The 15,073-nt window shown below is 38.8% G+C and overlaps 1 protein-coding gene across 21 annotated transcripts in view; it reads right to left on the bottom strand.

Moving 5' to 3' along the window:
• ACACA (acetyl-CoA carboxylase alpha) overlaps positions 1-15,073 on the bottom strand; it is a 280,099-nt gene that overhangs the window by 162,026 nt on the left and 103,000 nt on the right. For 19 of the 21 annotated variants that reach the window (XM_006940119.5, XM_019817560.2, XM_045044080.1 and 16 more), the window contains 5 exons: positions 9,700-9,909; positions 6,109-6,279; positions 5,041-5,202; positions 4,553-4,716; positions 355-505 (listed from right to left, as the gene is read on the bottom strand). In XM_006940119.5, the coding sequence (XP_006940181.2) occupies positions 355-505; positions 4,553-4,716; positions 5,041-5,202; positions 6,109-6,279; positions 9,700-9,909 (858 nt within the window). Of the gene's footprint in view, positions 1-354; positions 506-4,552; positions 4,717-5,040; positions 5,203-6,108; positions 6,280-7,761; positions 7,794-9,699; positions 9,910-11,344; positions 11,482-15,073 lie in introns of those variants that run through there. The other 2 variants (XM_011288956.3, XM_045044086.1) reach the window with 2 other exon arrangements.

The following is a 15,073-nucleotide window of genomic DNA, read 5'->3' as shown; positions in this document are numbered from 1 at the left end:
GTAACTGCTGATTTAAATGAGACCCCTCTCATCAGCCACTTGGTAGATGTATAAAAGTGGGTAACTCTGAAGCAGACTTAACATCAAATGAGGACAGACATATTTCAATCTCTAGACGCTTCTCCTCAAATATATTTTAGGAAATAATACTAGAACACGTAAAGTGACTGTGTAACACAAGCACAAGAACTCTGATGGTGCTGAAATTACACTGACTCCTGGATTTTACCAAGTAGATCAACAATCATTTACATTAGAATCAAATAAATTTTCTCTAGTGACATGGACTGATCACACCACAACCCTATAAAAACCCAATCCCAAAAGTTGTATGGCAAGTGGGGAAATACACACCTGTACTTTTTCTGCTATCAGTCTGTCTAGCCAGCCAGTGTCAATTCTATTCAGCTGAAAACTCTCAGTCTCCAGCAATTTGATGAGGTATTCAACTGTAGTTCGAAAGTCACCCCGAATAGATAGCTCCTTCAAAGCCACCACCATGTTTCTGGGAGAAGAACAGAAGCAGATCTGTTTCAGCAATGAGTGTCTTAGTGTTTTTCAATCATTTTAAAGAATTCTTTCAATTCTTCTGCAGTCTTAGGAGGGAGGAGAGAGACAGTTCCACAAATGATGGTGCACATGTTACTTGTGTTCATTCACGTGCATTCCAGACAGGACTTTGTAAGTCAGTAAACTTACAAAGTTTGGACTGATATTACCATAAAAGCATCAGCATATCACCTTTCACTATAGAGTACAGAAAAAACTATGTGCAAACCACCCTCAGTTTTCACTTACTGAGTTTCCACCATTCTATTCATTTATTGCTAGCTAACTAGGATTAGGGCATAATTCTCCCCTCCTTATACCTTATTTATTTTATTAAAGTATATTTGACACAGAATAAAATATACTTAAGTATATAGTTCAATACATTTTTTCTAATGCTAATACCTTCATGAGGTTTCCATACAACGAGACAATAGGCTGGGTACAGTCAGGTAACAGCCTGACCCTGCATGTGAGAGGGTTTTTTTTAAGCTGCATTTTAGACATCTGTGGAAGGAATTGCTCATTACTTTTGTTACTTCCCAATTAGGTGCAAAATGATCTAATTAAAAAAAATTTTTTTAATGTTTGTTTATTTCTGAGACAGAGAGAAACAGAGCATGAATGGGGGAGGGGCAGAGAGAGCGGGAGACACAGAATCCAAAGCAGGATCCAGGCTCTGAGCTGTCAGCACAGAGCCCGATGCGGGGCTTGAACCCACAATGAGATCATGACCTGAGCTGAAGTCGGTCGCTCAACTGACTGAGCCACCCAGGCGGCCTAAAAAATGATCTAATTTTAACAAAATTTCAAATACTATGAGTCGTTTCCTGTACCTTTCTGCCCAGTGCCTATCTCACAAAGGGCAGGTCCTTACTTCAACAAATACTTAATTTGTTGTTAATTAGGTATCTCACAGACTCAAGACACATACTAGACTCATAAGGGAGAGAGAATATAGATACAATAACTGCTTTCAAAATATATGGCAGAATATCATAAATACCAGTAGAAATACAAGCAAAATGCTGGACTAGTTTTAAGAAGGGAGAAAATCCACCTCCCTATGGTTTCATGAGGCACGTGGAATCCAACATTAAAAGTATAGGTGGAATTAGGACAGTGATAGGAATATCATCCCAATGGTCCAGGCATTCCCTCAGCCTAAACCATTTTTCTGTTTTCCACCTCCATCCTCCTCTTTACACCCTCTTGGCCTGGTTTATTCCTATATGCTTCTTAACCGTCTAGATGTCACTTCTTTCTGGGAAACCGTCCCTGGTCTCTCCAGACTGAGTTAGCTGACTCAGCTGTATGTTCCTATAACGCATTTATGTAACCCCACTATTACAGACAGCACTTGCTACATTGAGTTTAGTTGCTTATTGCCTGTCTTCTTGTGGATTGTAACATCCCATTAGAACACAGACTCTATTTGTGTCTTCATTATATTGCCATCACCAACAGATATTAAGAAAATATCTGATAAATGTAATGAATGAATGAATGGACACAGGAAATGGCAAAAACAAAGGGAAAGAGGGACAAAAACATGGGTTGTGTTCAGGGTACATTAGGATTGAGGTATGAGGACAGGAACTAGTGACAAAGCCATTTATTCAACAAATATTTACTAAACACTATGTTCAGGGGATACAGCAGCAATAAGATAAACATGGCCCTGTTCTCATGGTATTTAGATGACCATCTATGGGAAATAATGCTGAAATGGGGATTGAGGCTATTCTGGAAAATAAGAATATGAACACCAAGCTGAAGAATATAGATCTAATGTTATGCAGAAAGAAGAAACAAACTGAGCTGAAGAATGAACTTCTGGCATGTTGTCAAGAAGCAAGGTTATTATAAAGACCATATTTTTAATATGCTAGAAGTTAACCTAGTTAGCTTCACACCATAGAGAAATGTACAGAGCAGGTCAGGAGGTAAGGAGCAAAGGCTTCTGAACCAGATTAGAGGACATGTGCTATAGAAAATACTCAGTGGTCTCTCCGTAATCAAGACTTTAAACCTAAATACCAATAGAGGCCACTCTGGGAATGTAAATGAGTGAGGCAGAATGGATGGGGGCTGGGTGAGAGAGTTCGTGTTTCCTCTAAAAGCAGCAACCACACAAAGCTTCAGTAAACTTTTGCCAAGTGGAATATAAAACCAGTGTTGTCATTATCATCCCATTTTTAAGAGAAGGCAGAAATCCATATATTTATTTCAATTTCCCAATTTTCAAATATTGGCAATTTTTTAAAAATTAACACTCTGCAAGCCAATAAAAACACATCTGTGGCTGTGACTAGTTGGAAAGCCACCAATTTTACAAGCTCTAATGTAAGCTTTCTTTACTTTGGTAAAGCAGAATATAGCTGTAAAAGAAAAAGTCATCTTTATAGCAGACAACTTTTCTGGTAGTATTGCTTTAATTTTGAAAAACTTTACTTATAGTTTTGAATAAATGGGAAGAACTGCAGAAGACAAAATAGAGAAAAATTAAGAGTTCCCTACTTCTGTATACACATTATTAAAAAGCTGATATTATTAATAAATATCTATTGACTACTCAGCCTATGGATGGATACAGAGCGAAGGTCAAGGAAATGGTTATAAACATAGGTGGTTCAAGAAAATATACCATTAAAAAATAGAAAGAACTAAGGCACCTGGGTGGCTCAGACGGTTAAGTGTCTGACTTCAGCTCAGGTCATGATCTCACAGTTTATAAGTCTGAGCCGCATACCAGGCTCTGCGCTGATAGTGTGGAGCCTGGAGCCTGTTTAATATTCTGTGTCTCCATCTCTCTCTGACCCTCCCCTACTCACGTTCTGTCTCTCTCTCTCTCAAAAATAAACATTAAAAAAAAAATAGAAAGAACTAGTTCAATTTTGATACTCTAAAATATCTGAAGTGTTACAATTACTTCCTAGAGCCCTACGTTTTAGGAAAGCAGAATTGCTTGTAGTATTTTTTAATGTTTAATTAACAATATAATAAATAAAAATTAATGTTTAATATTTATGTTTAATAGAATATTAATAACTTATGACATAGCAGTCATATGTGTATAAGCTAGCTATGTGTATATGTCTTAGCACACTAAGGTCTCATAAACAATGTAGATAGTTCCCTTATATAGTTTTTACATAACAAGCAATTTGACTTTATTATTAAAAAAAAAAAAATTGGCAGGGGCTATGTGCCTGGGTGGCTTAGTTGGTTAAAAGTCAGACTTCAGTTCAGGTCATAATCTCACGGTTCATTGACTCGAGCCCCGTGTCAGGCTCTCTGTGCTAACTGTGGAAGCCTACTTGGGATTCTCTCTCTTTCCCTCTCTCTTTCTGCCCTCCCGTGCTCACACTTTCTCCCTCTCTCAAAAATAAATGAATAAACTTTTTAAAAAAGTAAAATATATATATGTTTATTAAAAAAATTTTTTTTTGAGAGAGAAAGAGCAGGGGAGGGGCAGAGGGAGAAAGAGAGAATCTTAAACAGGCTTCATGCTCAATTGGCCATGAGATCAAGACCTGAGCCAAAAATCAAGACCCTTAACCGACTGAGCCACCTAGGGACCCTTAACTTTATTATTTTAAATGACTGTAGGACATTTACAGCCATACCTTTATTTTGATGACAAACAGCAGATCCCACCTATGATTTTATATGATACCAAATTCTTGGTCAAGAATCTACCTCCCCACCAAAACAATGTTTCTGTGGAAAAATATGATTTCTTTAAAGCAATCAATTTTATAAACTTATCAAAAATATTTAAAGTAAGAATACTTGAAAAGACTCAGAACAAACAGAAAAACATTTGCCACACACTGCATAATTTAACAAAACATGAACGCAAGTACAACTGAAGATATATTTCCTCCAAAACAGTATCAGTACTTCTGTAGCAGACAATTTCCATTCCCATGATCACACATTCACTGAAGATTAGAACAAATTTATTTTTTTTAATGCAATCAAATGTTATTATACTCACGAAATTGCTTCCTCTCTGTTTTCTCCCCAGGAGAAGCAGTGACCAAACTGAGAATCAGCAAATTCGTGAAGGCCCCCTGCAGCAGCAACACTGAAATAACCCCAAACATTCTTATTGCTACGGAAATTCAGTTCCTGAACTGTTCCTGAGCTGGGCTTAAAACCCTGTTAGAGAATGAAGAATATGAGAAACCATATTATACTTCCAAGGAAGAGAACATACTGTTCACTCTTCATTCACTGTTTAGACTCTGTGTTAATCATACACAAAAGCAGAAATGATGCACAAAAATCAGAAAGGCTTGAGAGCCAACATCCAGTGCTACCCACCCAATAAGGACTCCATAATGACTAAAGTTGGATTAAATGGCCAAGGGAGCAGTGATCACTTATTTGTCTGCTCTGATGAGACTTCTATAAATTTCCATCTCCAGAGGAAGTCACAAGATAGAAAAAAAAAAAGTATAAACCTTTTAAGTGATGGGTTACCTCATCTGGATTTTCACTAGTGATCCGAGCAGCAATAACATGGCCCCTTGGGCAAGGAACATGAGCAGAATTTTCAAAATCAATGGGAGCATCACCCCAGGGAGATACTCCATACATCATACGAATATCCTTGATTCTATACAGAGGGATCCCCATGGCAATCTGAAAGGAAACATATCACTCATTTTTCACAGTTCCTTTCCTTAAAATGTGGAGGCTATCAGATTACCTACAAGATTTTTCATTTTAGTAACCTTCACCAAAAATACTCTATTTCTATTGTAACCTGTATTCTACAATAATCAAATAGGTAACTCTAAGTTGTGTGTGTGTGTCTATTGCATTTCTCCATTAAAGGAGCAGAATTAAAATATATATGGGAAGAGTTCGTGTAAGTGCCTATCCAAGAAGTTCAGACAGCTAAAAAGTCCTAACTGTGTCATAGTTACTTCATAATTATTCACACAAACCACTGGAGAAAGTAAATAAATCTTTTGTCCTTAATGGAAACCCAGAAGGAGCTCCCAATGTGGGCAAAGAACATATTAGATACAAATAATATCAGACCTCATCATTAGCCATTAATTACTGCTTCCCTCATGCTTGTTTCCTGGGATGAGTGGAGAAAACATTATTGACAGCTAGCACTTTAAACATTATAAAAGTAATGTGCTGCCATAGTCTTGCCAGGAGAAACTACAACCACCACTCTGATGTGGAACTGCTTTAATATAGAACATGAGTAATAAGGAGTAGAGGACAATTACAAGGGTTTTTTCCAATTAAAATAATCAAATAAAGCATATTATTTTTAAAGTTTCTTTCTAAGCTATGACAGTTTCTATCACATGTGTCTGGCTAAAAAATATGATAGTATTACTAGATTTGTACCCCATCAGGAAAGCCAACCCACACATCACAACCCATATAGCATGAGATGAACATTAGATGAGACTCAGATAGGAGGTGCTTCTCTTTATCAGACACCAGTTAAACCAGTTTCTCAGGCATCTCTGACATTCAGAACTTCTCTAGGCAACTCTCTCAGCCAAGATCAGGGTGACTCACCTGGAGTTGCGCTGCAGGGAGGTTGACATCAGCCACCATCTCTGTACAAGGGTGCTCCACCTGTAGCCGAGGGTTCAGTTCCAGAAAGTAGAAGCTTCCATCCTGGCTGTAGAGGTATTCGACAGTCCCTGCACTCACATAACCAACCATTTTGGCAAGTTTCACCGCACACTCAAAGAAGAAATACAAGTCAACATAAGTGTCTCACCTCGACCAGCTGGTGGACCCTACAGCCTCTCCCTGACTCAAATATCCACTGTTTACAAGAGCCACCAAAGGTCTTTAGCCACATAAGAGTAAATTTCACTCTCTCTGATTATTACACAAGGTGCCTAGACATGGGTACCAAACTCAATCCAGAGTCGGGGAAGAACTGTTTTTCACCTGGCATCATAGGCAACCTCACCCTATCAGTATAAGTATATACAGGCAATAAAACATTGTGACAGACTATTCAGTGTGCCCTGGTTTGTAGTATTCCTGGTCATCTTCCTAGAAACATGGCTGTCCAGCTAAAGACTATACTCTTCAACCTCTCTTTAGCTAGTGACTCAGTTTTGACATATATAATGTCAGCATTAGTGAGTAATATGCATAAGCACTGAATCGGGTTTTGGAAATGAAACTACTTGTCCTCTATTCCTAGCTTTTCCCCTTCTGTGGACTGGAATGTAATCATGATAGTTCACACCAGTTTCCACCATGCAGATGAGAACACACTAAGAATGGCAGAACAAAACAGAAAGAACCTGAATTGCAAGATGGCCTCAGGAAGTAGAACTGTCCTACTAACCCTGGAGAGCTTACCTCAGATTATGAGAGGAAGGAAAAATAAACTTCTATCTCATCTAAGTCATTGTATTTTTTGGACCTCTTTTTTAAACAGCTTAATCTGTATACTAATCCATACAGAAATTATAAAATTCAGATAAGATGCTACTATTTAGAAAAATTCAAACATGGCGATGCTACCTTAGCAAAAGAGTAGTGGGCAGCAAGGAAACAAATATTTTAGACTAAAAAGGTTGTGGTCTCACTGTTAGGCATAACAAAACACTTGATAAACTGTCTTCTACAATAACTTGGAACACTGACAACACACGAAGTCTAAGAAAAATAGTTAGAAAAAGTCAGAATGTGGAAAAAATCAACTACTTTTATATCCCAAAACCAGATTAGATTCTCACCCTGAAGCAACCTGGTATCAAAGATTCACTATTAGAGGAAAAGTTACTATCTCCAGAAATCTTAGGGTGTGGTTACTCTTACCTGAAGCTAACTGGAAGCACACAGTCCAGAAACTAAATTTTGAAGGTACTGTATTTCTGAACACACCACAAACCTGGCCTTGAAAAGCCTGTGATTGATAACTAGAGTAATATTTGTGGCTCTCCTCTTGCACCAACTCTGCCAAAGAAGGCATAGTCTCCAAAGGCCAATCACAGAGAAACCTCAATGAGGAAGAACTTTGCAGGGAACAAAGACAGGTATTTCAGGGATGATGGATAAGGGATTTACTTCCAGAGAGCAGAACCAGAGGCAGCCAGGGGGCTAACTGAGGTATTACTCTAATACAAGGCAGGAAATCATCATAATTCCTGTCTAGAAGGATTTGATAACTGCTATGGACCAACGATTATGTATATTTTTTACCTTTTTTCCAAGTGGCACTTATCCTGCTCATATTCCACCACTGTATATTGGGTATATGCTACAAGGAAGAATAATAAGGGGTACACAACTTGAATTTTAGATCATTGGCCCATGAAAAACCACATGAACATTTAATGGCGAGAACTGTACATTTCTTAGAGATCCTGGACTCTGGGCTGAATGTAGTAACTGGATGGGACTTTGGGCTGATTTTGTTGGGGAAAGACTAAATATGTTCTAAGAGTGAGAAAAGGGGTGTGAAAGGATAACAGGTAGCCAGAGGAGCAGACTGAGGCAGATTATTAGATGCTCTCCAGTGATTTTTCTTTGTGTCATTTAGTAACAGAATCTCCTGAATTTCAGCTGAGTATATGGCCACCCAGTTAGTGACCACACTTCCTGACACCTGCTACAGGTAGGTGTGATTGTGTAACTGAATTTTGTCCAATGGGATATGAGCAGAATATGGGTAACTTCTGAATCACATTTTTACGTGCCTGCCCTCTAAGTCCTTTCTCTCCCCCTCCCACAAGCTACAATATGAACATAATCTTATGAAGAGGCTTTAATCATGAAGATAATGACACCCTAGGGCAAGTGTTGGCAAACATTTTCATTAAAGGACCAAATAATAATTATTTTCAGCTTTGTGGGCTATAACATAAATAAATTAATGTGGCTGCGATCCAATCAATTTTTATTTACAAAAAAAGTTAACAGGTTATGGGACGCCTGGATGGCTCAATTGTTTAAGTGTCTGACTCCTGATTTCGGCTCAGGTCATGATCTTGCAGTTCATGGGATCGAGCCCCATGTCCGGCTCCATGCTGACAGTGAGGAGCCTGCTTGGGATTCTCTCTGCCCCTCCCGCATTTGTTCTCTCTCTCCTCCCACCCCTGCCTCCTCTCAAAATAAATATGCATTAAAAAAAAGTTGGCAGGTTGGATTTGGCTTGCTCACCAAGGGAGTTTGCTCACCCCTTTCCTAGTGAACAACACAGCAGTAAGAATGGATCCCTGGTACCAACTCATCTCTCAATGATGGTAGAGAGAGAAAGACAATTTACACCTTGTTTAAGTCACTGTATTTGAGTGTACCTGAGTGGCTCAGTCGGTTAAGCATCAGACTCTTGATTTCGGCTTGGGTCATGATCTCACAGTCATGAGACTGAGCCCCCTGCTTAGGATTCTCTCTCTCCCTCTGCCCCTACCTGCCCCCTACCTCTTTCTCTCTCAAAAACAAAACAAAAAAAGGCCACTGTATTTTGGAGGCCTCCTTATCATAGCAGTTAAAGAATAATTCTTAATTAATGCATACACATGTAGGAATTAAACTTCCAAAACAGATGACCATATATTTACCTTGTTTGGAATTCAGGAAAAAAGAGATGGAAAATATATTTCCAATAAGATGAAGACTCAGTCACTATTCCAGAAAAGACCATGTTCAGACCCCTAAACTACAACTGTTTCCAAGAAACCTTGCAAGACTGTTGAGAATTCTTTTCTACACAAAAATATATAATATATAAACTTTAAGATGCTCAGAAGACCTTTTAAGAGATAATGGATCTGAATAAAGACATCTGAAGACTCAAAGATAATCAACTAGAAAATGGAACTACCTGCTTATCATGAGCTTGCTTAAAAAAAAAAAAAAAATTCACTGTCCCCAATCATTCCTCTTTTTTACCCATACTCGAAACAGTACACTCATTTTTATCAAAAGTGTTAACTAATTTAGAGCCGGAAATGTTTAGAGGGAGAAGAGTAGGATTATTTTTCCTCTAGGACAAGGATATAATCTTAGCAATTATCTAGAACCACTTGAAATTCCACTATTCTCAGGTGTATGAATTGAATGAGTAGGAGTCCTATGAACTGAATGAGTAGTAGTTCTGTGTAAGAAAACAAAAATTACAGCTTTTCATATACACACCTGTTCCATATGTTCGAATACTGCTGGAGTAGCAATAGCAGCTGGTGCTTCTTCAATAATCTTCTGATGCCTGCGCTGCACAGAGCAGTCACGACCAAACAGAGAGATAGCATTGCCATACTGATCTGCTAAAATCTGTACCTCCAGATGACGGGATTGTTTGGCTAGTCTCATCACAAATATAGGAGATCCAGGGACTTCAGCTTGAACCTATATTAGAAGAGGAAATAAAACAAATTCTTAAGTGTAAGCACTTCAATTTCAACAGGCAGATGCCTAGAAGTGTCAGGGACCATGTTAATTAGCAGGAATACAAAAAAAGAATAAAATATAGTTCATGCCCTCAACTATTTTTAAGATGTTGAATTCTTAGTTATATAACCAATATTAATAGATGACTATGAAACATGAACATCCAATGTGTTACAAAAGTGAAAAACAAAATAGTCTGAAAAGACACACACACAAATCCCACAAAAGGGTAAAATACTGCCATCAACTCCAGACAGCCAAATGTACAACTGGCTCCAGACTAGATGCTTTCTTGGTTCACATCACATCACAGAGGGTGTTGTAGTTGAAGGATTTTGATCTTCAGTTTTGAAGCATAATGCCACTAGATACAAAATTCTACACTGGTGGTTACCTTCTTTCAGCACTTTAAATACAATCCAATGTTTTCTGGCTTCCACTGTTTCTACTGAGATGTCCACTATCAATCATTACTCCTCTGAAAGCAATCTTTTTCCGGCTGCTTTAATATTTTCTCTTTTTCTCTCTCTCTTTTTTTTAGGGGATTGAGGTAGCAGATTTACTTGGATAATCTTAGATGTGGTTTTCTCTGTATTTGTGCTGTGGGACTCATAGTATTTTTTTAATCTGTGCTTAGTAACTTTTATATAACTTCAGGATACTTCTTAACCATTATCTCTTCAAATATCGTTTCTGCTCCATGATTTCTTCAAATATTGCTTCTGTTCCATTCTCTCTCATTTCTGAGATTCCAAGTGCATGATATTAGATCATCTCACTGTATCCCGTATGTCTTTTATGCTGTTTTGCTATGTAGCAAGTCACCCCAAAACTCAGTGGGTTACTTAGGACAGCAACTGTTTCATTTGCTCACGATACTGTCCTCGTCTGGGCAGTTGTTCTTCTGCTCTTGCCTGGGGTCATTTGTGCATATCATCATCTAGTAGTTCAAGTGGGGCTGAATGGTCTCACTCAAATGTCAGGTGACTTGTGGTGACTGTTGGCAGGTAGGTCAAGGGAGCCTCGACTGGAACAGATTATTTCTATAGCATGTGGCCTCTCATTCTCCAATGTGCTAGATCAGGCTTCTTCAATGCAGTGTTCCAAGACGGTGAGGGCAGAAGCTCCAAGGCTTCACAAGCCCTAGGCTCTAGAACTTACACAACACCACTTTTGCCACATTCTAATGGTTTAAGCAAGCCACAGGGCCAGCTAAGACTCAAGGGGTGGAAAAAGAGATGCCACCTCTTGATGAGAGGAAAGGCAATCACATTGCAAAAGGATACATACAAGGATGGGAGGAGTTATTGCGGCCATGTCTGCAAACAATCTACTATGGTCCACCCTCTGGCCACAATAATTCATAGACCTCCCACATGCAAAATAGACTCACCCCCTCCCAAGACCCCCAAAGTCATCCAATCATGGCATCAGGCTTGACGTCCATTTTCTCATGAATCATGTCCAGATGCGAATAAGACTCCTTGGGTGCAGCTCCTCAGGTGCAGTTTCTCTTGATCCAACGATCTGGGAACTAAAAAGACAAGTTATCTGCCCCAACACCCCCACTATTTAATGATGAGATGGGGAAAGGATAACCATAAAGGATAATCCTGTTCAAAGAAGAGAGGATGGGAAGTACACAGTGGTCACTGTTCCATAGCAACTCTGAAGTCCAGATGGGTACATGTCAGGTTCCCTTACTCTAGGGGCAGGGAAATTTTTCAGGGTCTTGTTCTGCTCCTTGGCAGTGATTTTCCTAATCCACGGTGCATGGCTCTCCTTTGTTCTTAGCTATGCTCTCTGGGCTCCTGGCTCTGCTCTCTGACAAATCTCTTTTTATTAGATGTTTACAGCTGAATAGCTTTCTCACTCTGCTTCCTGTTTATAGGAAATTGAAGACCCACAAGGCTCTTTGAAGTTTGAACTACCTCTGTCCGTCCCTTTTAGGCCCTTTGGTGTAATTACCAGTACAAGTCCATTGAAAACTTTGTGGGCTTCCTATGAATCACACTGGGGGATTTACTCCTTGCCCCAAAAGATACATCCATAAATTTTCTGCACAGATATCTCTATACTTTGGGCATATCAGGCTGCTGTGGGATAACACCTTTAAGATTCTTTGAAACTCTTTCCTTTTAGCTGAGAGGATAATCCACCAGGTAGTGTCTTAAATATCTCTAAGCCTTAAAGGCTCTCACAGCTATTCATGACTTGGCCTTTACCCTGAGGTCACTTTTTACTTTGAGGATCTTTTTACCAGGTGGAGAGACTGGGAATGAAAAAAAGTTCTGTTTTCAAACTCAACAAGTTTGAAACACCTTCTTTAGCTCATCTCTCTTATTATTCCTTAGCATAAGTAACCAGAAGGATTCGAGATACTTTCAACATTCTGTCTAGAGATTTCCTTAACTAGGTCCATGAGTTCATTAAATACATTCTCTATTTTCCAAGTTACCTCAGACAATTTGTTCCATCATTACAGAACATATGCTACCCTTTTTTCCAGACCCTACTAATAATTCCCTCACTGCCTATCCACCATTCCTCCAGTCTTCATTGACAATCTCCACCATTTCCCCAGCCTCCATGTATGAGCCAGTCTTAAAACCAATGCGACATATTTTACTTTTTGTTACGGCAGCATCACACCTTTAGGTATCAATTTCTGTGGCAGTTACCCATTGATGCTTAACAAACCACCAAAAATTTAGTAACAGGACACTGAGCATTTGATTTGTTTACAGCAATTGACTGGGGCTCAGTTGGGTATTTCTGTTGATCCTGGCCAGAAGCTACTAATCATGCAGCTGTAGTCATCTGACAATTTAACTGGGACTGGATGGCCTAACAGGGTCTCACATTCATGACTCAAATGTGGTGCTGACTGTCAGCATGTAGGTCTAGGAAGTCTCAGCTGGGACAACTCCTCTCTACTTCATGTGGCCTCTTTTTCTCCAAAAGGCTAGACCGGGCTCTTCACTTGTCAGTCTGAGGCTCAATTCAAGAGGGCAATGGCAGAAACTACAAGACCAATTGAGGTTTAGGCTTCAGAACTTATACAGCATTTCTGCTACATTCTCTTGGTTAAAATAAGTCACAAGGCCAGCAAAAATTCAGAGTGGGAAAAAGACTCTCTTTCTTGATGAGAGGAGAGGCAAAAATCATATTATACCAGGGTGTGTATAGAGAAATAGGAGAGGTTATCATGGTCATCTTTGCAAATGATCTCTCACATGCTCTTTTCTGTATTTTTCATCCTTTTGTCTCTTCATGCTTTAGTCTGGATTTTCTTCTGAGCTATCTTCCAGTCACTAATTCTCTCTTCAATTGCATCTAATATGCTATTAAACTCCTCTACTGACTTCTTAATTATGGTTATTGTCTTTTCAGCTCTAAAATTTGTTTCTTCTTTATAGTTTCCACTTTTCTGACAAAATTCTCAATCTTGTCTTTAATTTCCTTGAAAACATTAAGTATAATTACTGTAACATCCTTGTCTGATAGATCCATTATCTAAACTCTCTATGGGGTCTTTTATACTGACTTTCCTTTTTCTTGATTTTCAGTCATGTAATTTGATATGCCTGCTTACCTTTAAATGGTTATTTGATACCACATTTGAAAAATAAATAGAAATAATTTGAGATCCTGGATATTATTATATTTGCTTTTTTCTGGTGGTTAGTTACACCAGCAATCCTAGAACTCCTTGCTTGAATCAAAGGTTGAGTATTTTGAAGCTGAGATTTAATGCCTGTGTGGGTTGGTCTATTTCCAGTTTATTTTTACTCCTAAGGTATAGTTCTTTCAAGATCCCAACCTAAAATGGGAAAGTTTCCCAGGGCACCCTCCTTAGAAAACCCTGAAGTCTAAGTTTTGTCCTTTTAGTCTTTTAAGACTGTTGAAAACTGCAATCAGCTTTTCAACTGCTTCTTCTCAAACCAAAAGATATCGCCAGGGGAAAAGTGGCCTTAAATGCCACCTCCCTGGGTTTCCTTCTTCTCCTATACCTTAGCCCCATAATTCTTTATGAACTTGAAAGGTTTCTAATGCCTTGAAATAGATTTGTAAAACAATTTTGTCCAGCTTTTCTAGTTTGTTCTCAATGGGAGGATTTGTTTGTTATTTGGTTAATCGTTATTGGAACTTAAGGACATTCACATAAAACTTCCTAATCTTAGTGTTCTAGATTCTTGAAATATTTGATTCCATGGTAATAAGCAGTTTCAAAATACCTAAAGGAGTTATACTTTTAAAACTTAACATGCTTTTTCTTTTGCCTCTAAGACTGAAAGTCCTTTCCTTTAGATCCTGTGAGGCACTGATCTTCCTATAAATTCAGGTAAACTACAAAAGGAATGTAGGGTAAAAAGGAAAAAGAAGGGTAATACTCAAAATCTGACATTCAAAACAGGATAATGCAGTAAAACAATGGATTTATCACTTTTATCAGTTTGCTGTTTAATGTTGTTTGCTTTTTAAAGAGGGCAAATAGAAGGTGGCCAGAGACACTAGTAAAAGACAGTAGAAAGTAAAAAATGCTGGGAAAAATAAGAACAGTGGGAAGCTAGGAAAGTGAAAGCCCAGAAGGTGTCCAATTTTCCTTTTTCTGACTCATCTTTTTCTGGTAGGAGAAAAAGAAAGTGAGTCAAGTATGTGAGGGTAGTCCTCGGGCAGGAAAGAAGAGACTTCTGTCTCCCAATTATCTAAGATTCTGAAAAGAGATCATTTATTTGGCCTCCACAACTAACCTGTAGTATGGCCACACCAACATGGCTGCAAATCAGAGGGTTAGGCAGAGATCTGAAGCTCAGCTTTCCTAGAAAATCCCCAATGATAGAATGTAGACCTGCCATAGGGTTCCTGTGCCAAGGTGCAGTGGCCATGCAGCACAGACGAGGGTGAAGGCTGCTGAGCTGGCCAGGTAGATGGGACATACAGCATAAACTCTGGAACCTGCAGCCACTTTGAACTGAAGTGAAGTAAAGCCAACCAGAGAGTCTGAGCCCAGCCATGCAAGAAAGAGCATCCAAATCAGGAGCTAACCACATAATTTATCTACAATGCCAGCAAAAGAGAAACACAAAAATGTCGAAAGGCATTGTGACTCTTTCTTATC

The sequence above is a fragment of the Felis catus genome, chromosome E1 (genome assembly GCF_018350175.1).
Source record: "Felis catus isolate Fca126 chromosome E1, F.catus_Fca126_mat1.0, whole genome shotgun sequence".
In the NCBI taxonomy this organism is placed as follows: domain Eukaryota; kingdom Metazoa; phylum Chordata; class Mammalia; order Carnivora; family Felidae; genus Felis; species Felis catus.
This window is presented reverse-complemented; position numbering and strand designations above follow the sequence as displayed.